Source organism: Eptesicus fuscus, chromosome 9 (assembly GCF_027574615.1).
Source record: "Eptesicus fuscus isolate TK198812 chromosome 9, DD_ASM_mEF_20220401, whole genome shotgun sequence".
Lineage (NCBI taxonomy): Eukaryota > Metazoa > Chordata > Mammalia > Chiroptera > Vespertilionidae > Eptesicus > Eptesicus fuscus.
In genome coordinates, this window is record NC_072481.1 from 31,138,232 (window position 1) to 31,164,500 (window position 26,269).

General features: G+C 49.0%; 1 protein-coding gene across 1 annotated transcript in view; it reads left to right on the forward strand.

Moving 5' to 3' along the window:
* Positions 1 to 1,283: 1,283 nt before the first annotated feature.
* DHCR24 (24-dehydrocholesterol reductase) overlaps positions 1,284 to 26,269 on the forward strand; it is a 28,737-nt gene continuing 3,751 nt past the window's right edge. Inside the window, exons 1-8 of the mRNA XM_008139268.3 lie at positions 1,284 to 1,601; positions 4,840 to 4,995; positions 12,394 to 12,499; positions 13,158 to 13,276; positions 15,063 to 15,326; positions 20,444 to 20,587; positions 25,310 to 25,507; positions 25,895 to 26,073. Coding sequence (XP_008137490.1) covers positions 1,371 to 1,601; positions 4,840 to 4,995; positions 12,394 to 12,499; positions 13,158 to 13,276; positions 15,063 to 15,326; positions 20,444 to 20,587; positions 25,310 to 25,507; positions 25,895 to 26,073 — 1,397 coding nt within the window. The 5' untranslated portion in view covers positions 1,284 to 1,370. The remainder of the gene's footprint in view (positions 1,602 to 4,839; positions 4,996 to 12,393; positions 12,500 to 13,157; positions 13,277 to 15,062; positions 15,327 to 20,443; positions 20,588 to 25,309; positions 25,508 to 25,894; positions 26,074 to 26,269) is intronic.

The window sequence follows — 26,269 nt, forward strand, 5'->3', positions numbered from 1 at the left end:
AAAAAGTACATCACAGTTTAGACTAGTCACATGCCAAGCCCAATGCAAACAGCCTCTCACTATTTGGGCTTTGATCATTCCTGAGTATGTGAGCCTCTGCCTACATTCTTCATTCATTCATTCATTGGTCAACAAACACTGGGGTGTCTATTATGCACCAAGCATTATGCTGGTAACTGGAAATATAAAAGTGAATCAGACATTGATAGTTCTAAAGCTCAGTTTGTGAATGCGAGAAACACATAAAAAGACCAAAAAATTGTGAAAGAACCATGCCTGACAGAGATGCACTATTTTAGCAGCACCTGAAAGGGGAAGGAAGGGACGAAGAGTGTAATTAATGTTAAAAGTGGCCCTGAGCTGCCTTCAAGGATGTGTGATGTTAGCCCTATGAAGGGGATGGGAAAGGGCATTCCAGAGGTGCCAGCTTGAGCAAAGGCACTGAACCGAGCGAGGGTGGGGCCCAGGGACCCTCCTAAGAATGCATGTTAAAGCAAAGGTAAAAGGAGAAAGTGGGTAGCTACGTAGCGCCAGTTGACACACCTGGTAAGTTGTCTGGCTTCTAAAATAAAAATCTCTGACACTTCTTAAAATTTCAGAAGGGACGAAATGTAAATGACACCGTATTTAGGCTTTTGCCGGTAACAGTCGCCGCTCCTCTGGACTGGCTGCTCCATGAGGGCAGGGCCATCTGCTTTGCTCACCACCCTCTCCCAGGGCCTGCAACACAGCCTGGCACAGAGTGGGCGCTAGTTCCCTCCATCCTTCTCCCCCCTTCAGCCCTCCCCAGCTCCCTCAGCAGATTGGGAAAGGGGGAAGATTGCTAGCCAGGCCCGTAATCCCCAAGCTGCAGGGAGATTTACATAGGGCCGTGGGCCGCCTCACCCCACCTCAACCCTCCCCTCGGAAGGTAACGCTACGCGTGACTGCTTCGCCCGCCTCTCGCGAAGGCGCCGCCGAAGGAGATGGGAAAGGAAGCAGCCGCGCCCGTCGGCTAAGGAGCGGGGAGTCCCCGCAGCCCCCAAGACGGGAAGCCCCAATCCCGCCTCCCGCGCCCCTGCAACACCCGCGACGGCCAACCCCTCCCCGCGCGTCGGCGCAAGGCGGGTGGAGCGACCTGGCTCCTTCAGCCAATAAAAGCAGCGGGCACCTGGTCCGATCTCCCGCGCGGCTCGCCATTGGTCGTCACCCGAGTCTCGGCCCACCGAACCTTTGCGACCCGAGCCAATCGCGTGGCAGCGAAGCGACCCCCCCCCCCTCCCCGCTCTTTAGGAGCCGGCGACGGGCGCAGGCGGGCACTGGGCGGGTGGCGGTGATCGGCGACGCGAGCCGCTACCCCCTCCCCCGCGCGGCGCGCCGTCGGCCTCACCATGGAGCCCGCCGTGTCGTTGGCCGTGTGCGCGCTGCTCTTCCTGCTCTGGATCCGCGTGAAGGGGCTGGAGTTCGTGCTCATTCACCAGCGCTGGGTGTTCGTGTGCCTCTTCCTGCTGCCGCTCTCGCTCATCTTCGACATCTACTACTACGTGCGCGCCTGGGTGGTGTTCAAGCTCAGCAGCGCGCCGCGCCTCCACGAGCAGCGTGTGCGGGACATCCAGAAGCAGGTGAGCGCTCCCGGGCGGGCGTCCACCCCGGGCTCCAGGGATGGAGCGGTCTGCGTGCTCCGCCGGGCGCGAGGTGCGGAGTGTTCTGCGGGGCCGGGGGAGCCCAGCCCGCACGAGGAGATGACGCTCCAGGGCGGGGGTTTGAACTCAGAAATGTGATGGTGGGGGCTTCCCGGGGAGAAAGCGGGAGGGGTAAACAAAGGCTTGGAGAGAATAAAACATTGCTCCGATGTTTATGGAGTTCCCGCTATGTGCCGAGTACCTGCGGATACCAGGAGGAACATAAAGAATCATAAGAGAGGGGGGGGCAATGAGCTGGTAGCTATCACCAGGCCGGAGCGATTTCTGAGGAGGGAGGGCTTCCAGGAAGTGGAGCTGGCCAGAGGTGTGAGCGGGTGTGAAGGCAGGCGGAGTGGGGAAGGAAAGTCAGTTTGGAGCTAGGTTATGGAGGCGACTTCAATGTAGAGATTACTCTGTACCACCAAGGAGCTTTGGACACATTCGAATAAAGGACCAAAGTGACCAGGTATAGCCCTTAGCCAAGGTGAGGAGCCTTGCAGCCTCTGGGCCAGATGCTCGCTCCTGGACAAGACAGTTGCCCACTTTCCAGGACCTCTGTACATCCTCCCGTGTGTCAGCACCCACAGAGCCTTGTCCTGCGGCTGCTCAGAGCTGAGCTCCTTCTTGCGTCCAGGGCTGACATAGCCATCCGGCCTGGGCAGGTTCCTGGCTCCCTCTGCCCTTCCTTACGTTCCTCTCTTACTAGCGTCAGGTTGCAAAGAGCTTCTGTTTCCTGCTACCCGCCTCGCCACAGGTGTAGCAGCCTCCATGTTCTGTGTGCGCCGTGCTGGGTGCTGCAAGCAAGAATGTGAAGATGGATGCTCAGAGCATTCCCACAAGGGAGAGAGAAGCCGTGGGGGGAGTGGGAGAGGGCAGTGTCTGCCAGTGCTTTGCTTGGGCTGCCCTGGGTTTTGCCGGTCACAGTCATGGCTCCAGAGCCCTGCCTACCCTCCCTCCCCAGCTGTACCCTCTTTCATAGCCCTTTCCATGTGTTCAGAGTCTCCATTTAACTGTTTCTCTCCCCCATCGGAGTGTGTGGTCCTGGAGGGCAGGGACTGTTAGCCAACTCACCTCTGACTCACGGGACCTGGCCCAGAACAGCCCGCTGAGCTCTTGTGTATTTAAACTAAACCAAAAGGGCCCGACCAGCCTGGAGCACCACCCTGGACCTGCAATGTCCCTACTTTCTAATCCTCACAGCAACCCTGGTAGGTCTTGTACCTATTCTACAGATGGGAAAAACTGAGGTTCAAACTAAGTCAGTGCTCAAGGTGATATAGCAGGTAAATGGGGCTGGAACCAGGTCAGCTGATTTCAGAGTCTGAACTCTGACATTTTTTTATTTCCCATCCCATTCCATTCCACCTTGTAGGTCTGGTTCTGTTGCCTCACACCTGGCATGTAATAGCTACCGAACTAGTTGCCCCTCTTCTGGGCCCTCGCCACCTCTCTTTGGCACATACCTAGTCACTCCCCACAGCATGGCCTCTCTGCCAAAACTCTTGGTTAGCTCCTCTTCAACCAATGTTTCAGGCTTTATGGCTTCCGCATCCGCTTCATGCCTTGTGGCCCTCCCTCCGGCTTGAACATAGCACCCTCAATCCGTTCCCCACACCTCGGAGCTTGCATTGTGTCCTAGGACTGCAGTGGGCAGGGGCAAGGCCTGCTTGACCATGGAATCCCTCCTGCCGTTCCTTCACCCCTAGTCACAGGATCCCTTCCTCGATAACTCCCCTCTGCTCGGACACCTCTACTTCCCGTGGCACCCTGGCCTCTGATCGGAGGAAAGTTCTTCCCCATGTTGAGCTGTTTGCCCGATCAGCTTCAGTGCAATCCCCTTCCCAACTCCTGGTTGCAAGTGATAAAAACTCAGCTTAGACTGGTGAGCAAAAAAGGGGATTTTATTGACCCAGGTCCTGAAAAGTCCAGGAGTAAAACTGGCTCGGGCATGACTGGGTCTAGGATCCCTCATCTCCACCTTCCCATCCATCTGCAGTTTCGGCTCTGCTTTCCTCTGGGTTGACTTCGTTCTCAGGGAGGCTGTCGCCCTGTGGAGGCCCCAGCAGTTTCTGGCTTACATCCAACCAGCTTAGCAGCCCCAATACAGCGAGAGTGCCTCTCTTGGAACCAGTCTTATTGGCGTGACTTGGGTCATAGGCCCCCTCCCTGAACTGGTCAGTACGGCCTGGAGAGTGGACTCATATGCCTGCCTCCTGGGGCAGGGCGAGATCAGCATCACCTGGGCCAAAGGAAGATGGGAGTGTTAGAAGAAAATAAAGAAGAAATGGATGGTCACAGGTTACAGCAACAGCTAGCCACACACACACACACACACACACACACACACACACACACCCGTCCTTGTCCATCTCACTAGGAAGGGAGCACTTCCTCCATGTTCCTGATCACTTGTCATCTCCTGGGCCATTTCTTCTCCTTGTTTTGTGCTCTAGTCACTTACAGTAGAGGTTTTGCAAAAGCTCTTCCTTCCATTGGCTTGATGGTCCTTCCCTGCCCTTTCTCTCCCCTCCACCTGATACCTGAGTTAACCCATGCAAATGCTTAGAACGGAGCTTGGCACATAACAAGCCCCTGAACATGTTAGCTGTTACTCTGTTGACTGTTAATACGAGCCCACCTGTCCTCCCAGAAGTCTGATAGTCCTGGTTGTGAATCTGGGCTCTGCCCTTCCCTGCTTGTATAACCTTGGGCACGTCATTTTGCCTCAGTGTTCCCATTTGCAAAATGGAGATCATCCCAACCCCCTGGTGTTGTAGTAAGAATTAGATGAGACAGTGCCTGGCACAGTGCAAGCACCCAGGAAGTGGTTATCATGTGTATGGTTGCTGCTATCACCATTACAAAACCTTTCCTGACCTTCCCAATTAGAGTTAATGTTCTCAAAGCACTTTGAACCTGTATTTTAGCTCTTTCTTCGTTCTTTCATCCTGCCTTGTGGTGTGGCAGCACCTCCGCTTTCCTGTCTGCCTCACTCTCCAGGGAGATTCCAAGAGGGTCAGGCCGGTGGGCCTCCCAGGGCCTGGAAGCAGGCAAGGGCTCTGTAAATGTTTGCTGACACGGGCAGATATCCTTCCCAGCTCCCCTTCCTGAAAGCAGGGCTGCGAGTTGCTGTGGGGATGCAGGGGGAGCTAGCTCAGCCTCTGTTCCTTGGTTGCAGGTACGAGAATGGAAGGAGCAAGGCAGCAAGACCTTCATGTGCACAGGGCGCCCTGGCTGGCTCACCGTCTCGCTCCGGGTTGGGAAGTACAAGAAGACGCACAAAAACATTATGATCAACCTGATGGACATTCTGGAGGTGGACACCAAGAAACAGGTGAGAGTGGCATGGTCCCCTGGCTCTGGGAGTGGGCGGGGCACTGCCCCTGGTACAAGTGACTTGCAGCGGAATGGTTTCAGCCAAGGGCATCCCAGAGTGGATAGGACTGAGAACCTTGGTCATCACAGAAGGTCCTACTGACCATTGCCAGCCTCAAAAGCCTCACAGCTTTGAAAGAGATTAGTTATTGCCCCATCTCACAGGTTGGCAAACTGCGGGTTCAAGGGGATTCTTTGATTGTCTGCAGTTCCACGGGAAGACAGATGGGTAAACCCTGGGCAGAATGAGCGACCAAGGGAATCTATTTAGCCCCTGCCGGTAAGGAGGTATGCTGGCAAACCATGGGTGTGGAAGTAGCTGGGAGGGTGGGCCTTGTCCCAGGCTTCTGGGGACCCACTTGTTAATAGCTGTAGACACATGCATACTCTTTGGCCTATCTAGTAATTCTGTTCTCAAACCTGGCTAAGGAAACAGGAAGTAAGCTTTAATCAAAGACAACACAGAGCAAGGCTGTATCACAGCTTGCTTGCTTTCTTCCTTTCTTTCAACACAGTTTCATTTCTAATCCAAGACAACACAATATCCAATAGTAGGGAGTTATTAGATATATATATATCCACATGATGGCATTTTGTTTTGAGGCCATGGCCAAATTACATAATCTCCTGTGCCTTTCCTCCCTAAATAGCTTTATTGAAATATACTTGATATATGATAAACTGCACATAACGTACAATTTGATAATACATTTTGACATATGTATGTGTACACCTGTGAGACCGTTACCACAATCAAGACAATGAACATACCAATCACCCCAAAAGTTTCTTCTTGCCCCTCGGTGATCCCTTTTGCAGGCCCTCTCTGCCTCTTCCCTCACATCTCCAGGCAAATAATGACTTGCTTTTTGTCACTGTAAATTTGTTTGCAGTTAGAGTTTTGTATAAATGGAATCATGCATTATGTACTCTGGTTTTGTCTGGTTTCTTTCACTCAGCATCATTATTTTGAGATTCATGCAGGTTGAAGCATGTATCAGAAGTACATTCTGTTTTATTGCTGAGTAGTATTCCATTGTATGAATATATCACAGCTTATTTATCCTTTCACTTGTTGATGGATATTTGGGTTATTTCCAACTTTGGACTATCATAAATAAAGTGTCTAGGAACATTATGGACACACTTTGTATGGAGCTATGCCTTCCTGTTTCTTGGTTAAATACCCAGGATAGGAATGGCTGGATCATATGATAGGTGTATGATGAACTTTTTAAGAAACTGCCAAATTGCCTTCTAATGTGGTTGTAGTATTTTATATAAATGTTTAATGCTGTTAGAAATTTCCACCTTGAGCCAATCCACACATTTTGATATGTTATCTTTTCATTTTCATGCAATTCAAAATACTTTCTGGTTTCCTTTTAGATGTCTGCATTGGCCCAGGGGTTATTTAAAAGTATGTTATTCCATTTCCAAATATTGGGGAGATTTCCAGAGCTCTGTTACTCATTTCTAATTGAATTCAGTTGTTGACAGAAAATATACTTTGTATGATCAGAATGTTTTTTCAGTTTATTGAGATTTACGTTGTGGCCCAGAATATCTTGGTAAATGTTCCATGCACATTTTTGTTGTTGTTTCTCTTTTTTTTTTTTTGAGTTTGTTTGTTTGTTTATTTATTTATTTTACATTCAATCTTATCTTGTACTAGAGGCCCGGTGCACGAAATTCATGCACAGGGATGTGTGTCCCTCAGCCCAGCCTGCACCCTCTCCAATCTGGGACATTCCTCTCACAATCCAGGACTGCTGGCTCCCAACTGCTCGCCTGCCTGCCTTCCTGATTGCCCCTAACCGCTTCTGCCTGCCAGCCTGATCACCCCCTAACCACTCCCCTGCCAGCCTGATTGATGCCTAACTGCTCCCCTGCCAGCGAGTTTGCCCCTAACTGCCCTCCCCTGCAGGCCTTGGTCCCCCCAACTGCTCTCCCCTGCAGGCCTGGGTCCCGCCCCCCCCAACTGCCCTTCCCTGCAGGCTCAGTTGCCCCCAACTTCCCTCCTCTGCCGGCCTGGTTACCCCTAACTGCCCTCCCCTGCAGGCTTGATCGCCCACAACTGCCCTCCCCTGCTGGCCATCTTGAGGCGGTCATCTTGTGTCCACATGGGGGCAGCCATCTTGTGTGCTAGAGTGATGGTCAATTTGCATATTACTCTTATTAGATAGGATTAGTTTCAGGTGTAAGCATAGTGGTTAGATAATCATATACTTCATGCACATTTTTAAAAAATGTGTATTCTGCTGTTCTGGGTTGGTTTGTACTATAAATATCAATTAGGTCAAGGTGGTTGATAGTGTTGTGCGAGTCTGTATCCTTACAGATTTTCTCTCTACTGATTATTGAAATAGGGCTATTGAAATCTCTGCCTATGATTATGGATTTGTTTATATTTCTTGCAGTTTCATCAGTTTTTGCTTCATGTATTTTGAGCTCTTTTTAGGTATATAAGTGTTTAGGAACTTTATGTTCTTTTGATTAATCAATTGAGCCTTTATAATATGAAATGATCTACTTTATTCCTAGTTATATTCTTTGCTCTGAAATCTACTTCATCTGATATTAATAAAGCCATTCTTTATTAATGGCTTTTTAAAAAATATATTTTATTGATTTTTTACAGAGAGGAAGGGAAGGGATAGAGAGTTAGAAACATCAGTGAGAGAGAAACATCGACCAGCTGCCTCCTGCACACCCCCTACTGGGGACGTGCCCACAACCAATGTACATGCCCTTGACGGGAATCGAACCTGGGACCCTTCAGTCCGCAGACCGACACTCTATCCACTGAGCCAAACCGGTTTTGGCTTTTCCGCTTTTTTTTTTTTTACTTGTGGTAGTACGGTGTATCTTTTCCATCATTTTTCTTTTAACCTATTTAGTTTGTTAAATATTCAAAATATATTCTTGTAGGCAGCATTAAGTTAGGTCTTGCTTTTTTTTATCCAATCTGACAATCTGCCTTTTAATTGATATGGTAAGACCATTTCCATTTAATGTTATTATTGATAAGGTTTGGCTTAACTCTATCACCTTGTTCTTTGTTTTCTACTTTTCCCATTTGTTTTTTGTTCCCTTTTTCTATCTCCTTTTGGATTACCAAATAATTTTTTTTTAAGACAGAATAGTGTTTATTGAATATTCTTTGTTGTTGTTGTTTTCAACTAATTTTAAAAAATTTGTTTTAGTTTCAGGTGCATTGCCAAATAATTTTTATGATTCTATTTTAGCTCTTTTGTTGGCTTATTAGCTATAACTCTTTATGTTAGCAGTAGTTGTAGGATTTATGTTATACATGTTACTTATCACAGTCTATCTTCAAATTATAACCTATTTTATGCATAGTATAAGAATCTTATTGTAATTATATGCACTTTCATTTCTCTCCTCCCTGCTTCTGTGCTACTGTTGTCAGACTTTTATGTATGTTATAAAGCCCACACTACAGTATTATGTTATCATTGATTTTATTATAAAACTTATAATCAAAATGGTATCTGCTACTTTGCTTAGTTGTCAACTAAAAGTCATAATTCTAAGTCTCCAGCAAGTAGGCCTTATATGACAGGATAGACAAGTTGAGTATTTTTTTCTTTTTTTTATTACCTCTCACCCACCCTATTATTTTTTTTATTTTTTTATTTTTTTTATTGCTTTCAGAGAGGAAGAGAGAGGTAGAAACATCAATGATGAGAGAGAATCATTGATCAGGCTGCCTCCTGCACGCCCCCTACCCCAGATCAAGCCCACAACCCGAGCATGTGCCCTGGACCAGAATCGAACCTGGGACCCTTCAGTCCACAGGCCGATGCTCTATCCACTGAGCCAAACCGGCTAGGGCTACATTATTATTTTTTAATAATCATTTATCTTGTAAAGAAATTTAAATAATAAGAAAAAATCTTACATACTTACCCATATAGTTGCCATTTCTTCATTCCATTGTGTAGATTCTTGTTTCCGTCTGGTTTCATTTCCTTCTGCCTGAAGGACCTCCTTTAAACATTCTTATATGGTGATTTTGCTGGTGATGAATCAGCTGTTGTATATCTGAAAACATTTATTTTGCCTTCATTTATTTTCCAGGTTTTATTGTACTAAAATACATAATATAAAATTTACCATCTTAACCATTTTAAATGTATAGTTCAATGGCATTAAATCTATTCATAAGGTTATGTAGCCATCACCACCATCCATCCCCATAATTCTTTTCATCTTGCAAAACTGAAACTCTATACCCATTAAATAATAACTCTCTATTCTCCCCTTCCTCCAGCCCCTGGCAACCACCATTCTACTTTCTGTCTCTATGATTTTGACTACTCTAAGTATCTCATGTAAGTGGAATCATACAGTGTTTGCCTTTTGGTGACTGGCTTAGTTCACTTAGCATCATGTCCTCAAGGTTCATCCATATTATAGCACATTGTAGAATTCCAATCTTTCTTAAGGCTGACTAATATTCCATTGTACATAATAATAGCGCATGTTACTTATCCATTCATCTATCAATGGACATTTGGTTGCTTCCTTGTTTTAGCCATAATGAATAATGGTGTTTTGCGCATGGATGTACAAATGTCTTTTCAAGACCCTGCTTAATAATTCTTTTGAGTATATACCCAGAAGTGGAATTGCTGGGTCATGTGGTAGTTCTATGTTTAATTTTTTGAGGAGCCACTATACTGTTTTCCACAGTAGCTGTATCATTTTACCTTCCCACCAACAGTGTGCAGGGTTTGAGTTTCTTCACATCCTCATCAATACTTGTTATTTCCTGTTTTTGTGTTTGTTTGTTTGTTTTAGTAGCCATCCTAACGGATATGCAGTTGCCTTCATTTCTGAAAGATATTTTCACTGGGTATGGAATTCCAGCTTCACTATCCTCTTGCTTGCATTGCTTCCAACAAGAAATCTCTCTCTCTCTCTCTCTCTAAATATATTTTTATTGATTTCAGAGAGGAAGGGAGAGGGAGAAGAGAGGAAGGGAGAGGAACAGAGAGGTAGAAACATCAATGATGAGAGAGACTCATTGATTGGCTGCCTCCTGCATGCCCCCTCCTGGGGGTGGAGCCTTCAACCCCGGCACGTTCCCTGACTGGGAATCAAACCCGGGACCTCTTGGTCTATCAGATGACGCTCAATCCACTGAGCCACCACAGCTGAGCCCAACAAGAAATCTCTTATCCTTATCTTTGGGGTTTTTTTTTTTTAAATTTCTTTATTGATTAAGGTGTCACATATTTGTCCTCATCCCCCCATTCCCATCCCACACCCCTCCCCACGGATTCTTATCCTTATCTTTGTTCCTCTGTATGTTACATGTCTTTTTTCCCCGCCAGCTGTTTTTAAGATTTTTCTCGTTATCACTAGTTTTGAGCAGTTTAATTATCATATTCCCTGGTATAGTTTTCTTCATAATTCTTGTGCTTGGGATTCATTATAATTTTCATCAAATTTGGAAATTTGGGTCTTCATTTCTTCAAATATTTTTCTGTCTGCTACCCTCTCCTCTTTGAGGACTGCCATCACACATATATTAGGCCACTTGAAGTTGTTCCACAACTCACTCTGATACGCTGTTGATTTTAATTTTTCCTCCAGAGTGTTTCATTTTGAATAGTTTCTATTGCTGTGTGTTAAGTTCACTGCTCTTTTCTTCTGCAATGTCTAATTTTCTGTTAATCCCAGCCAGTGTATTTTTCATCTCAGACATTGTGGTTTTCTAAAAGTTTGATATGGGTCTTTTTTTTACTATCTTTTTAATGTCTTTACTTAACTTTTGAACATAAGGAATACAGCAGTAATTATTTTAATGCCAGCGTTTGCTAATTTTGATATCTGTCAAATCTGGATCCATTTTATCAAAACAGATTAATGAGTTTTCTCCTCACTGTGGGTTGAATTTGTCTGCCCCTTTGCAAGCCTAGTAAACTTAGATTGGCTTTTATTTATTTATTTATTAATTTATTTATTTTATTGATTTTTTTACAGAGAGGAAGGGAGAGGGATAGAGAGTTAGAAACATTGATGAGAGAGAAACATCGATCAGCTGCCTCCTGCACACCCCCTACTGGGGATGTGCCCGCAACCATGGTACATGCCCTTGACCGGAATGGAACTTGAGACCCTTCAGTCCGCAGGCCGACGCTCTATCCACTGAGCCACACCGGTCAGGGCTAGATTGGCTTTTAGACATTGTGAATTTTACCTTGTTGGGTGCTGGATATTTTTGTATTCCTATAACCCTTCTTGAACTTTGTTCTGGGATATAGCTAAGTTACTAGGAAACAGTTCGATACTGTTGGGTCTTGATTGTTTAGGTGGGGTCAGAGCAGCATTTAAATCTAGGGATAGCTATTCCCCTCTGGGAGGCAAGACGCTTCTGCGTACTCTCCTCAGTGCTGTGTGAAGCGTGAGGTTTCCAATCAGCTCTTGGGAACAGATACTGTTCGCTGCACTGTTGCCTGTTGTCCTTTCTGGTGGCTCTGTCCTGGCCTCAGCCTCAGGTAATCTCCTCATGTGTGTGCACTGGTCTGTACTCCGTTGAATACTCAGCGGGCACCCTTTGCAGCTCTTCAGTTTTCTCTCTGTACACTTTCCTCTCCGGTGCTCTGTCCTGCAAATTCTGTTCACCTCAGTCTTCTGGGCTCTCAACTCAGAGTCCGCTGGGCCCCCGTGTTCCCCTCTCTCCGCTCCCCATCTCAGCGGCCATTAACTTCATTGCCTGATGCCCACTATGTTGAAAACTCTTGTTTTATATATTTTGTCCTTTCTTTGTTTTCAGGCAGCCAGGTAAATCTGGTCCCTTTTGTTCCATCTCGGCTGAAGTCCACATGATGGCAGATTAATATGCCCACTAAAAATCACATTTTCCGAGAGTTTTTAATAACGACAGACAATAGTTATATTGTGTTAAATTTTAAAAGTAAGATCAGAATGTGTGTGTGTGTATTTGTATGTGTATGCATTGTACTAAAACATACAAAATAGCAATATAAACATGCGTGGAAAAAGACGGAAAAGACATACACTCCGGTATTAGCATTGATATGGGTGACTTTTATTTTCTTCGTGTATGATCTTCCAAATCTATAATCTAGAAGGGAAATAAACTAAGTATTAAGTGTGAAGATATTTGAAAGGATAAGATTAAGCCATAGCAAACCCAGAGCCGGAAACCCCATTCCCTGGGAGGAAAGAGACTGTACAGGCTGAGTAGGCATGTCCGCATTGGTGGTTTGGGACGGTGTGAAGGACACTTTCTGCATGCAGAAGCCCCTGTGAGGCCGGGCAGCCTCCTTGTGGCTCAGGGTTTCTCTTCTTGTGTCAACAGATTGTCCGTGTGGAACCCTTGGTGTCGATGGGTCAGGTGACCGCCCTGCTGACCTCCATTGGCTGGACCCTGCCTGTGTTGCCCGAGCTCGATGATCTCACCGTGGGTGAGGACTCAGATGGTGTTAGGATCAGAGCTAAGGCACCTTGGCCCCCCTTCCCTGCAGTGCAGGCGTCTCCACTGTTCCATCTGGGACAGAAGTCCCCCCAGTTCCAGAGGCTCCCTTTCTGAACAGCTCCAGTGATCGGGCAGCACTCCTCTGGCTCGAACCTGCTTCCCTGTGACATACCCGCGGCTCCACCTCCGCCCTGTGGAGCACACAGAATATGCCTAGTCTCTTTCCTTCTGGAGGACTTGGGGTCCCCAAAGCCTTCTCTTCTCCGGGGGACACACTTTCAGTCCCTTTAACTGTTCCCATGGGACACAGCTTCCTGCCACCTAAACAACCCCCCTTTTCATTAGGGTCCCTATGAAAATGAGTGCACACAGGTTTGTAGGTTGGGTCTGGCTAGAGGTGAGGGTGTGCCTGCCCTTCCTCTGAACAAGCCCTCACACGCCCATCTGAGCCCCGCCTTCTCTCTCCCGCTCTCCAGACCCACAGGCATGGGAAACCTCCCCTAAGTGGACAGCCCGTGCTTCCAGCCCTGTCATATCATTGTGCTCTGAGCTCCCCAGCTCCAGTGAAGAGCCCTTTACCCAATCCCTGCCTCCCCTCGCACCCTACACCCCGCAGCTCCTCCTGGCTAACACGTGTGTCTCTACAGGGGGCTTGATCATGGGCACGGGCATCGAGTCATCGTCCCACAAGTATGGCCTGTTCCAGCACATCTGCACCGCCTACGAGCTGGTCCTGGCGGATGGCAGCTTTGTGCGATGCACCCCGGTGAGTTCAGAGTCCGATGCCCCACCTGGCTGCCCTGGGCACCCAGAAGCCTGGCACTGGGGAGGTGGCGCCTTGGGGGTGCTTCATCTCAAATACCGTTGTTCAGTCTGGGTCTGTATTCGTAACAACAGCCAAGATCTAAATAGCCCCTTTGTGTGCTCAGACACTGTTTAAATGCTTTACATTTATTAAGGCTTTTAATCCTTCAACAGCTTTATGGGTTAAGTATATTATTAGCCACATTTTACAGACAGGAAAGTAAGCATAGAGAGGTTAATAAACTTACCCCAGGTCACAGCTAGTAAATCGCACAGAGCTGGATTCAAATCTAGGTTATTGAGCTCCCAGATCCATGTCCTCAGCCGTCCCTTACACTTTACCACTTCTGTAGGGAAGTCGGGCCTCGGTAGCAAAGCTCCCTGTCAGATGCTGTGGGAGGTAACTAAAAGCGGTAAGAGGGGTTGTTTTGGAGAAATAAAAAAAAATGACTTACTGCCCAAAGTGGGATACAGACGTTAGTTAGGGCATTTATCCCAAGGAGTAGGACAGGATTGAACCTTAGAGAAACTCAGATCTCCCGGGCACATCTAAGGGGCCCCTGGGTGGGAGGGCAGTGCGAGCCTTTAGAAGCGGGTGTTTTAGGGAGCCTCTGGAGTCGGCCTCACAGAGGAGTCCAGGGCAGGATCCCCAGCTTGGGAGCTCAGGTCTTGGACAAGAGCGACCCCTTTCACATCAGTTTAGTCCATTTCCCTTCACAGGATGGGCCCTGCCTTCTGGCCTATTTATTACCAGCACAGAGGAGAGACAGGCATTCTGAGTTACCTTCTCTGAGGCCCAGGTTCCCGCCTGACAGATGCGCTGTCAGGAGAAAGCAGCGCACGGATCTGCCTGTGGGATTCACGGGTGGCCCAGGTGGGGACCGTTGCCCACTTCGGCTGTTCCAGAGGCTTCCGCCGGCCTCTTGCAGAGCTTCCCTGCTCCAGCCCCTGCCCCACCGGCTATCCGGAGGGCAGCAAAGACCACACGGCGGTCCTCTGGGGAGAGCCCAGACAAAGCTGGACTTTTTCAAAAGGCACTTTATTAGAATCAAAGAATCAGGTTAGAATGGCCAGCTGAAAAGTCACTTGTCTGTCTCTAAGGCAGTTGCCCAAACAAAAAAATGATGTTAGGAAGCAGATTTGGGGAAGCAGATGAGGCTTTGCAGGGAGAACGCTGAATCTCTGGATTGGGAGTTGGGTGGCATCTCAGCCTCACAGTGGGGAGGGTTGGGTGGGCTGTGACCTTTGACACATTTTCCTTACCTATTTGACTGGAGTGTGAATGCTCTCTAGGCTGCGGGGGGCGTCCATAGCTAATGGCCTGGAAAGGCTTTGTAAATGTGGATAATGGCCAGAAGGGAGGCATTTTAATGTTCCTCTGGTGACCATGACCCTCAGTAAGGGTTCTGCTCCTTGTTTAGCCGGGGTTGGCCCTTGGCCCCCTGTTTGGGCAGTGCTGGTCCTGGCTTCTTCCTGGGTAGCCTGTGGTCTGGGGGCTGTGCCTAGGTGGAGGAGGGAGGAGGCACTCTCCGTGAGCACCCCCGACAGGGCCGTGTCAGGCCAAGGTCATGCTGAGGCTGCAGAGGGAAAGCGGAGGCCAGAAAGCAGTTTGTGAAGTGCCTGTGGGTTTACACAAGATGGTGACAGAACAGGAGTTAGTTCAGGCCGGGCTCTTTGTTCCTGCTGACAACGTGCTGTGATGTGGGGCCCGGGCTAAAGGTCTCAGCAAGTGTTAACTCTGCTCACAGTCAGAAAACTCAGACCTGTTCTACGCTGTGCCCTGGTCGTGTGGGACCCTGGGCTTCCTGGTCGCCGCCGAGATCCGCATCATTCCCGCCAAGAAGTACATCAAGCTGCGGTTTGAGCCCGTGCGGGGCCTGGAGGAGATCTGTGACAAGTTCAAGCACGCGTCCCAGCAGCAGGAGAACCACTTTGTGGAAGGGCTGCTCTATTCCCTGGACGAGGCCGTCATCATGACGGGGGTCATGACAGACGAGGTGGAGCCCAGCAAGGTAGGCCAGGGCATCAGCTGCTGCGGACCAGGCCTGGGAGGATGGCGGCCTGGGTGGGCTGGGACTGACCCCGAGAGCCACGCTGACCCTCTCAGCCTCCCTCTTCAAGGCTGCAACCTGGGTCAGCACACCTGAGGTTTGGGCAACAGGATCTATGTCAGAGCTGCCTTAGGCAGTGACAGAAGCTTCTGTTTCCTCTGCCCTTACCAACTGCCAGATATGTGCACGTCCCTTGCTAAGTGTAAGCTTTGATCCCCACAGCAACCCCATTTATAGATGAGGAAACCGAGTCCTAAGAGGTCATAGAAACTGCCACAAGGTGGCAAAGCCACAATTTAGTAATTGATTGGATGCCTCCGAATCCAAATGGATACTTCTTCAACTTGCTGTATAATTTTTAATAGCAGTGTTTTATAAGAGTTTTTATGAGTTTTATTAGGAGAGACTTGGAAAGTGTAAGCAAGTAGGAAAGAACAGTCTCTACCTATAACCATGACCCAAAGCCAGCTGTTTTTAATATGTTTGGTATATTTATTTTCTCTCTTTTTGGTTCATAGACTTTTTTTTTTTAAGTTTTTAAACTACAAAAATAGTAGAACAGCCCTGGCCAGTTTGGTTCTGTGGATAGAGCATCGGCCCGCAGACTGAAGGGTGGTGGGTTCGATTCCAGTCAAGGGCAAGTACCTCAGTTGCAGGCTTGATCCCCAGCCCCGGTGGGGAGGCGACCAATCGATGTGTCTCTCTCACATCGATGTTTCTCTCTGTCTCTCCCCATCCCTCCACTCCTCAGGTGGGGGTTAACTAAATAAAAAAATAATAATATAACAATGTTGAAATATGTAAAGAAAAAATTAAAATATGTCTCTTCACCCTCAGGCACACAGCCATTTGTGACAGTTTGGTGTGTGTTTTTTAGGGCCTATTTCTTCGTGTGTGTGTGTGTGTGTGTGTGTGTGTGTACATGTGTACGTGTACATGCCCTCATTTCATTCCGTAGGATCCCCTTGTTGCATGTAAATATTGACCTACCTCACTGCTGACTGATGAGTATTTATATTGCTTAAAATGTTTTGCTCTTAAAAAATAAGGTTGCACTGAAGATTCTCTTACATCTGTCCTTGGCCTCTTGTATGAGCACTTCTGTAGAATCGAGCAGAAAGTGGAGTTTCTGACCCCAGGGGTTGAGCATGTTAATTGATAACTACGACCAAACAGCCCTTCAGAACGGCAGCACCCGGTCCACTCCCAGCAGCCGTCCGTGAGCGTGCCTATCCCTCCCTCCTGCCAACACTGGGTAGTATCGCTCTTTCATTTTGGCCAATCTGATAGGGTTAAAAATAGTATCTCGTTTTGGTTTGCAGCCCCCAGGTCACTTGTGAGGTTGAACATCTCTTTGCACACACAGTTTTTCGGTTTTGTTTGTCTTCGGCTGTGATCACCTGTTCAGATGTGTTTTCCTTGTCTAGTGTGATAAGCATTTCCCCATGCTCTTACATTGCCTTCAAAAATAGTCATATTTAATGTCTGTGGAACGTTGCCTGAGTGAATGCCCTGTCGTTTACTGAACCCCTGCCCCACAGTTGCAAATTTAAGCTGCTCCCAGTTTTTCACCATTTAAATTAATGTAGCGATGAACATCTTCCGTTTGTAATTTAAACACTGTCTTAAAGTAGAATTAGTAGATTGAGGGATAGGCACTCTTAAGGTGCTTGATTGACACCTATATATACTTAAAACATTCTAAAATTGGAAGAGACTCAAAAACCATTTGGTACAATTCTCTCTCCAAATAAAGAAATGAGGCCCAGGGCGGGAAAGAGACTCCTCTGAGGACACACACCTAGCACAGGGCAGATAGCAATTTGGGTCTCTGACTCCTGCCTCCGTGTCCCTTCCCCTCCGTGTCAGCCTCTAGAATTTAGCATCATCCACACATACAGGCTGAGCACCATTCCTCGTGGGACACTGGTGAGCACTGACGGTGGAGAGCCGGACCAGGAGTGGAAACACCAGGCACGGAGCCCACGTGGCCTGGTGCTTCCTAGGCCGAGCCCCGTCTAGTCTGAGGTTGTCCAGCTTCTCTGAAGCTTTCCCTTCGAGGCTGCCAGTGGTGAGAAGCTGAGGGAGGGGCGGTGGGGAACCCCACCCCCACTGTAATCGGTTCTTCTGTCATCTGTTTGATGTGTTAAATGCCACCTAAGCTTACAATTGGGCAGAGGGGTTTGTACAACTCTTAAACTGTGTGAGCACCCTGACCCTTTTTCCCAAGGAGAAGACCGAGACCTTACCCAGAGGCCCGTCTAGTGTCCTTGGCAGAGGGACTGGGGCCCCAGGCCACAGCCTTGGGCAAAGTGTCCTGTGAGCAAGACCTTGAAGCCCAGTGGGAAGAGGGCTGGGAGGGGAGTGAGAGGTGCCATCAGATGTGTGGACATTTCCTCTGGGGAACATTTCTTCCAAATACTCCTGTGGGGGAGGCTGCTCAGAATGTGTCCCTGTGTGCCAGGCACTGCGATGGGCCCCTGCAGTCTCACTGTGGCCCGGGGAGGAGGCAGCCCGCCTCCTTTTCACAGGGGGGGCCCAGAGACAGGAAGCGGCTTATCTAAGTGCCAGGGTTGGAACTGGAACTCGCCCGGCCACCTGGCTGCCCCAGCTGTGTGCCCTGGGAGAGGTGGGCAATCTGGCTTCTCTGGTACAAGGGGTTCCTGATGAGTCCGTCGAAGAGCACCTGTCTCCAGGTCCCCTCTCGATTTCATTATGCAGCTGGAGCCACTGCCGGGAGTGTGGCCAGGGCCCTCGGGGGGTTAGCTCAGGTTGCTATGCGCCCGTTGGGCTTCAATCTCCTTTCCATCAGCAGGCAGAGGCCCGCGCATGGTGTCCTCCCACACTGTCCTCTCAGAAACAGTTGGACAAACAGGCCCTGTCACCCAGTTTCCTGGTATGTCGTGGCCCCGGTTTCCTCCCTGCAACGTGGCCTGCCAGCAGAGTGGCCAGCACGAGGGGGTGACACCCAGATAGCAGCCACCCAAAGGCTTGGCTGGCTCCAAGGTGAAGGGGGTTGGCAAGTGGATGTGGGAGTGGAAGGCCAATGGGGACCAGGAACTGAATACTGTGCCCCCGACGGTGGTCAGGCACCTACATTGCCTTTTAGTCTCCCAACCACCCCAGGGAGTAGTAATGCCTCCAGTTTGCCTGCATAGAAAAGGAGGCTCAGAGAGGCTAAGTGACCTACCTAGGGTCGCCTGGTGTGTTACAAGTGGGGGAAAAACAAATTGGGTAGGAGTGTGTGCAGAATGGTCCCATTTTATAAATCTATGTAGGTCCATAGAAACTAAAACCTAATGAATGCACGTTAGTTTTAGTAGGCTACAGGGATGAGGCTACAGAGCTGTCTTCCCAAGTCATATATGTCTTCAGTGTTTCAAGTTTTCATAGGGTGTATGTTGCTTTTAGAGTCAGGAAAGAAATTTATAGCTTTTTGTTTTGTTTTGACCATGTCCACATTCCAGAGTCCACTATTCAAGGCTCTTGATCTTGTTGTGTAACATGGGGTGCGTCCTTGGGCTGCTTCTGGGCAGCCTTGTGGCCTTGGGCAATCTGTTCGACCTTGAAGATTCTCAGTCCCATCCATGAAACAGGGACAGCCCCGCCCTGCAAGGTCGTGAAGAAGATAAGGAATAGACTCGCTGTGTGCCGGTGACGCTGCCTAGATCCTGGCTACCCTGGGGCTGGCTCGCTTCTCACTGTGCGCCTGCCTGTGCCTCCCTGATAGTCCCCTGGCAACTTCTTCCTCTCCTAAGTGGCCTCCACTCTCTCCTTCTACCCTTTACTGAGCACACCCAGCTGGGTGTGATCTTACCTGCCCCATAAAACTGGGTGCCGCTCTCATCCCCGAGAAGCTGGTCTGTGTGAGGCCTGAGCATCTGCAGTGTGAGTGTGTGTGTGTGTGTGTGTGTGTGTGTGTGTGTGTGTGTGTGTCATTTTCAATAGGCACCAAAGAAACTTCCAGAGAGCATATATATGTATATATACATTTTGGTTTGTTTTTGTTTGTTTTTTTGTTAATCCTCACTGGAGGATATTTTTTCCATTGATTTTAGAGAGTGGAAAGGAGGGGTGGAGAGAGAAAGAGAAACATTGATGTGAGAGAGCCACATCAATTGGTTGCCTCTCACAGACGCCCCGACCAAGTTGGAGAACCTGCAACCCAAGAATTGAACCCGCAACCTCTCGGTGTGCAGGCCGATGCACTAGCCACTGAACAATGCTGGCCAGGGCCAGAGATACATTTTTAAAACCATTTTACATGTGAAGAAATAGGCTGAGAGAGTGGCCCGCCCGCGGTCGCACAGCTGGTGGGTGATGAGCCTGTGCTCCTTCGGGGTGCCGCCCCGCTGCTCTCCACTAGCGTCTGCCCAGTTCATCTCACAGGTGAGGAAGCTGGGGCCCAGACAAGCTGGGGCACACAGGAGATGACGCCTTGAACCATTTAGGACTGAAGGAACCATCCGCTAAACAGACCGTGTAGGCCTTGGGGCCACAAGGACTGGTGCTGGAGAAACACGCCGGTTTACTCTCTGAGCTCCCTCCATCGATGGTCTGCTGGGGCGAGCGCTGTGCTCAGGGTCGCGGGGCTTGGTCTCCAGTGGCAGGGAAAGGCCGAGGTTAATTAGTGCTCTTGGCCCCGGGAGCCAGTGAGGAGATGACCCATGCTCAGGGTTTGTGCCAACGCCCGCCTGGTGGGAGGCAGGGAGGCGGGGAGGGAGGGATTCACCGGCACGGAGCACCGGCTTATGAGAGATGCTGGTAAACATTTGCACTTTGATTTTCTCACTGAGAAGGAGCAGCAGACGAGGTCGGGTCACCAAGCTCACTAGACTGTCAGAAACTAGCTGTTGGGCCTGGGCACGCCACTTACCCTCTGAGCTTCTGCCCGCTCTGCTAGCACATTCCCGCTGTGCTTAACCTTGCCAGGCTGTCAAGAGTCTCAAAGGCGATAATAGACATGAAAGAGCTTTGAAAAGGCCAGGAGTGCTGAACAGAAGCCGGGTATCGCTGTTACGCTCTGATGGCCCTTGGTGCTTGTCTGTGGGCTGACACAAAGCCCTCTGTCATTTCAGCTGAATAGCATTGGCAATTACTACAAGCCCTGGTTCTTCAAGCACGTGGAGAACTACCTGAAGACAAACCGAGAGGGCCTGGAGTACATCCCCCTGAGACACTACTACCACCGGCACACGCGCAGCATCTTCTGGGAGCTCCAGGTGAGGCTCGGCTTCCCAGGTCCTGGCTCCTCCCGCCCTGCTGGGCAGGGAACCAGGGCAGTGAACATTGTAGCCACACTCTCTCCCTCGGGGGAAAAGCGTGGCTTTGTCCTGGCGAATTGGAACACCCTCTTACACAGCAACACAGTCGCTTCTTTCTGAGGGACCGGACCATCTTCACTTAAAGCGACAGGCTGTCACTGAGCACCTGAGAACGGGGCGCTGGGTGGGGAATTTGGGGAACACTGACCTGTTCCGTCGTTGAGGAGTTTGTAGCCTCGCCAAGCAGACAGACATCACCTTGTAAAGAGGAAGTGGCCAGTCTAGGGTTGGAGGTAGCCTAAGCTTGGCCCTGACTGGTGAGCAAGTATTTGCTGTTGTGCGAGGAGGGGTGGGGAGCAGGAACATGTTAAATAAGGGCCCCAGGGAAGGCCTCTCAGGGGATGACTTATGAGCAGGGACCTGGACGTCGGTAGGAGAGGCCATGCAGAGCTCTGGGAGAGAGCGCACCAGGCAAAGGAAGTGTGAGCACAGTTCCTAAGGGGCTGCATGCGTGTTTTTCCTTCTTGCTTTTAATTGAAGTGAAGTCACATAAAATTAACCATTTAAATTTATACAATTTAGATAACTAAAATTATACAATGTAGTGGTATTTAGTACATTCATGATATTGTGCAACCATCACCTCTGTCTAGTTCCAAAACATTTTATCACCCCAAAAAGAAATCTGGTACCCATTAATTAGATGCTTCCCTTTCTCCCTTTCCCTAGCCTCTCCCAACCGTCAGTCTGTTCTGTCCCTATAAATTACCTGTTTTAGGTTATTTCATATAAATGGAATTATACAATATGTAGCTTTTTGTGACGGGCTGCTTTCACTTAGCATGATGTTTTCAAGGTCCATCCATGTTGTAGCATGTATCAGTACTCATTCCTTTTCACTGCTGGCCAACACTCCATTGTGTGGGTAGACCACGTTCATCTGTGGTTGGATGTTTGGGTTGTTTCCACCTGTTGGCATTGTGAGTAAGGCTGTGAACATTCACAGACAAGCATTTGTTTGAGTACTAGGTTTCCATGCTTTGGGGTGTATGCCTATGGGTGGAATGGCTGATTCACAGGGTAACTCTGTGTCTAACTTACTGCAGAACTGCCAGGCGTTTTCCCATCGGGGCCGAGCCACTTCACACTCCCAGCAGCAGTGTTCGCTTTCTCTGCCTTCTCACCACACTTGTCATTTTCTGGGTTTTGAATATAGCCTTCCATTCTAGTGGGTGCGAAGTGGAATCTCATGGTAATTTTGATTTGCACTTTCCTAATGACGGATGATGTTTCACATTCTTATTGGCCATTTGCATATTTTTTGGAGAAGTGTCTATTCAGTTCCTTTGCCCATTTTTAATTGGGTTATCTTTGTTGCTGAGTTGTAAGAGTTTATATATTCTGAATACTAGACCCCTACTGTGCCAGATAGATGACTTATAAGTATTTTCTCCCATTCTACAGGTTGACTTCTCGCTTTCTTGATAATATCTTTTAATGCACAAAAGTTTTTAGTTTTGATGAAGTCCAGTGTATCTATTTTTCATTACTTGTGCTTTTAGTGTCATATCTAAGAATCCATTGCTAAATCCAAGGTCATGAAGATTGATCCCTCTGTTTTCTTATAAGAGCTTATAGCTTTAGCTCTTATATTTAGGTTATTGATTTATTTTAAGTTTTTTATATTTATTTTTAAATATATTTTTATTGACTTCAGAGAGGAAGGGAGAGGGATTAGAGAGATAGATAGAAACATCACTGAGAGAGAGACATCATCCATCGGCTACCTCCTGCACACACCACACTTGGGATCGAGCCCACAACCCGGGCATGTGCCCTGACCGGGAATCGAACCAGGACCTCAACCACTTAGCCACACTGGCCGGGCAAAGTTCAGTTTTGTATATGGTGGAAGATATATGGTTATCCAGTTGTCACAGCGGGTTGCATGCTTTTAAAAAGCAGCAAGAAAGCCCCTGAGCTAGAACCCTGGTGGAAAATGAGGTCACACAGCCAGAGCCTAGATCATGCATGTCCTCATAGGTCTAGGAAGGACGTTATATTTTACTACAAGTATGATAGGAAACTGGCGGAGGGTTTTGCATAGAAAAGTGCTTTGACCTGATGGTTGTTTTAAAAGAATAACTTTGGCAACTAGATGGAGGGAAGATGGGGAGGGAGGGTGACAAGAGTGGAAGAGTGGAAGAAAGATTTCTGTTGTCCGGGTGGTAGCACGGGAGGAGGAAAAATATGTCGGATTGGGAGAGTCTGCAAAGGTGGGGCTAACCCCTTCCGGACAGATTGGCCATGAGTGTGATTCCAAGGTTAGAGGCCCAAGCCACTGGGAGGCTGGAGGTGCCATTGACTGCCCTGGGCAACATGGGGAGACGTCTGGGAAGGGAACGGGAAGATTGGTCTGGGATGTCAGTTTGAGATCCTTTCAGACATCTGGGTAGGACAGCGAGTGGCAGCTGGCTCCACCTCAGGACTCTAGGGCGCAGGTGAGGTGGCACATACCAGTGTGGGAGTGATCAGCATGCCAGGCGATCCCCGCATTCCCGTCACACCTGGGCCATGCCTGGCTGGTCCAGTTCCTTCCTCTCACCCAGCTAGTCAATCAGCAATATTTGGGGTCAGGGCTAACTAGCTGCATAATTTTCAGGACCCCAGTGTAAAAAGCAGGAAAAAAGTGCCATCAAAGGTTTTAAATTATGTTTCTTCCTTTCTTCCATGGTCTCTCTCTTATAAATATTTGCTATTTCATGTTATTTTAAGTAAATAAAAGTTAAACATTTAAATCCTATTTCCCTTCTTGATAACATTCACATTGTACTAACACCTCACCTTAGCGACTGGTGAGGAAGGAAGGACTGAAAAGCAGAGGGCTCTGGGCAGCCTGTCTTTCCCTCCCTCTGCTGTCCTCGTGTTCAGCAGTGAACGTGGTTGGCTGATACAGGGAAGTAAAGACAGGTAGGTAGGTAGTTCATGTTTCTTGAATGTCATTGTCACAGGGCCTGCCTCTGGGGTTGGGATCTTGGGTCAGGCTGGGCCCACTGGACCGGTACCAGTGGTGGGGCCTGCAGCCCAGTAGAGCAAGGAGGTCAGAAGAGGATGGACACAGGTAAAAGCCAAGGGCAGCTGGGAGGCTAAGGCCATGGAGGGAAGAGACTGTGATGAGGGTCCCTGCCGTGACTGACCTTGGTGTGCTGGCAGGACAGGACCAGCAGTGAAGCCAGGGGCGTGGGACCGGGGTCATACGAGGTAGAAGGACGGATAAGGGGCTAGACAGAGGCAGGAAAGAAGGGCAGGGCACAGTGTTTAAACTTGAACTTTGTGAGGTTGAGACTTTGGAAAAGGAGTGGTTCCAGCTGATAACTTTTGGCTAACAATGGACTATTTTTAGGGGGGAAAATATAAATGGTTTTTAAACATAAAAAAGGTGATGCAGTCTCACTCAGAACTAAAGGCAGGCGAAACAAGACTACAGGAGTCTCACATTTTCTGCCTCTCTGAATGAGAGATGCCAAAGTTTGATAACACGCGTGCTGGCCAGGGTGTGGGAAACTGCGTCTCCTACGTTGTCGGGGAGAGTATAAAATGGTGCAGGCTCTTAAAATAGAACCCATTAAAATTGCATACACTGTCTGAAGCAGAATTTTCCACTTCTAGGAACTTATCTTGCAGGTAAACATACGTGTAAATGGGCAAGGGCACATGCACACAAGGACACTCATCGGAATGCTCAGGAAATGACCCACACGCCCGTCAGTACAGAACTGATGAAATAAATGAGGCCACATCCATACAGTAGAGCAGAGGTCAGCAAACATTCTCTGTAAAGGGCCAGGTAGGAGTTCTCTACCTGAGGTCTCTCTAGGAGCAACTCTGTCCTCACAGCCTGAAAGCAGCCATAGACAGTGTAAATAAATGGGCATGGTTGTGTTCCAATAAAACTTCATTTACAAAACCAGAGGGTGGGCCAGATTTGTCTCAGGAGACGCAGGAGATTCTGTAAACCGGGGGGCTCATTACTGAACCTGAGCCAGACCTTGCCCACCCCAGTGAGAGCTGTCCCTGGATGTGTGACCTTAGAAAAGTGGCTTAAGACCCTGGCCGGGAAGCTCAGTTGGTTAGAGTGTCATCCCATACATCAAAGTTGCAGGTTCGATCTCGGGTCAGGGCACATAAAAGAAACAACCAATGAATGCATAAATAAGTAGAACAACAAATTGATGTTTCTCTCTCAATAAATTTTTAAAAAGAAAAGAAATTGCTTAAGCTCTCTGAAGATTCCTCTTCGCATTCAACAGCATTTTTCTCTCAAACGCTCATGCCAGCCACTCTGACCTCAGCAACTAGAACCGCAGTCATAGCTGCCTTATTTTGTTCCAGGCACTGGGCTGAGTGCCTCGCATTTGGTATGTCACTATTCTTATAAGTCCCATTTTACAGATAAGGAAACTGAGTTCAGAGAAGTTAAGTAACTATCTCAAGGTCATCACAGCTGGTCAATGCCAGAGCTGAGAATCAAACCCTAATCCAACTGGGTAAATCCTGGGTACCACCATGCCCCTCCAAATAGGGGGGGCGGACCCTGTCATACATGACGAGCACTGAACGAGGACCTGGCTCCTGGCCCCGGTTGGTTCCTTCTCTCCATCTTCAAACTCTGTCTTTCAGGACATCATCCCCTTCGGCAACAACCCCATCTTCCGCTACCTCTTTGGATGGATGGTGCCTCCCAAGATCTCCCTCCTGAAGCTGACCCAGGGCGAGACGCTCCGCAAGCTGTACGAGCAGCACCACGTGGTGCAGGACATGCTGGTGCCCATGAAGTGCCTGATGCAGGCCCTGCACACCTTCCACAACGACATCCACGTGAGCTGGGGCAGGGCAGGGCGGGCCGAGAGCCACCCCATGGAACCCATGGTCTGCTCCCCGATCCGGGGGACTGCCCAGGCCTGCCCTCTGGGCCTCAGTGTCCCCACCTGCGAAATGGACCTGCTCAGCCACGGCCCCGGTGGGAGAGAAGTAGCGGGGCCCAGTGACGAGCACGCCGTGAACTGCTCACATTGTGCCCTCTATGAGGTGGAGGGGGTGCGCCCAGCCCAGTCCTGGGGGTGGGGATGAAGCTGTGAGCAGCCAGAGGAGGGGCCCTGGACGGTGCTGCAGAGCCTCCATTTGGGTAGGAGTGGTGTGGGCCAGCTATGAGCGAGTCACCTGTTGGAGAGAAAGCACCAACACCTTCCTCCCTGGTCCACCCAGGTCTACCCCATCTGGCTGTGCCCGTTCATCCTGCCCAGCCAGCCTGGCCTGGTGCACCCCAAGGGAGATGAGACCGAGCTCTACGTGGACATTGGAGCTTACGGGGAGCCACGCATAAAGCACTTCGAAGCCAGGTCCTGCATGAGGCAGTTGGAGAAGTTCGTCCGCAGCGTGCATGGGTGAGTGGCTCAGAGCGTGGCACAGTCCCTTTGGCCTCCCGCCCCAGGGGACTGCTGCAGGGGCAGGCGGGAAGGTCCCAGGTGGCCAGCTCTGGAGCGGGACCAGCTGGTCACTGCGGGACTGTCGCTCCCTGTGGCGGCCTGTGCTTCGGGAAGTTCCTCGTGAAAGGTGAGGTGGGAGTGCCGGGCTCCTGCC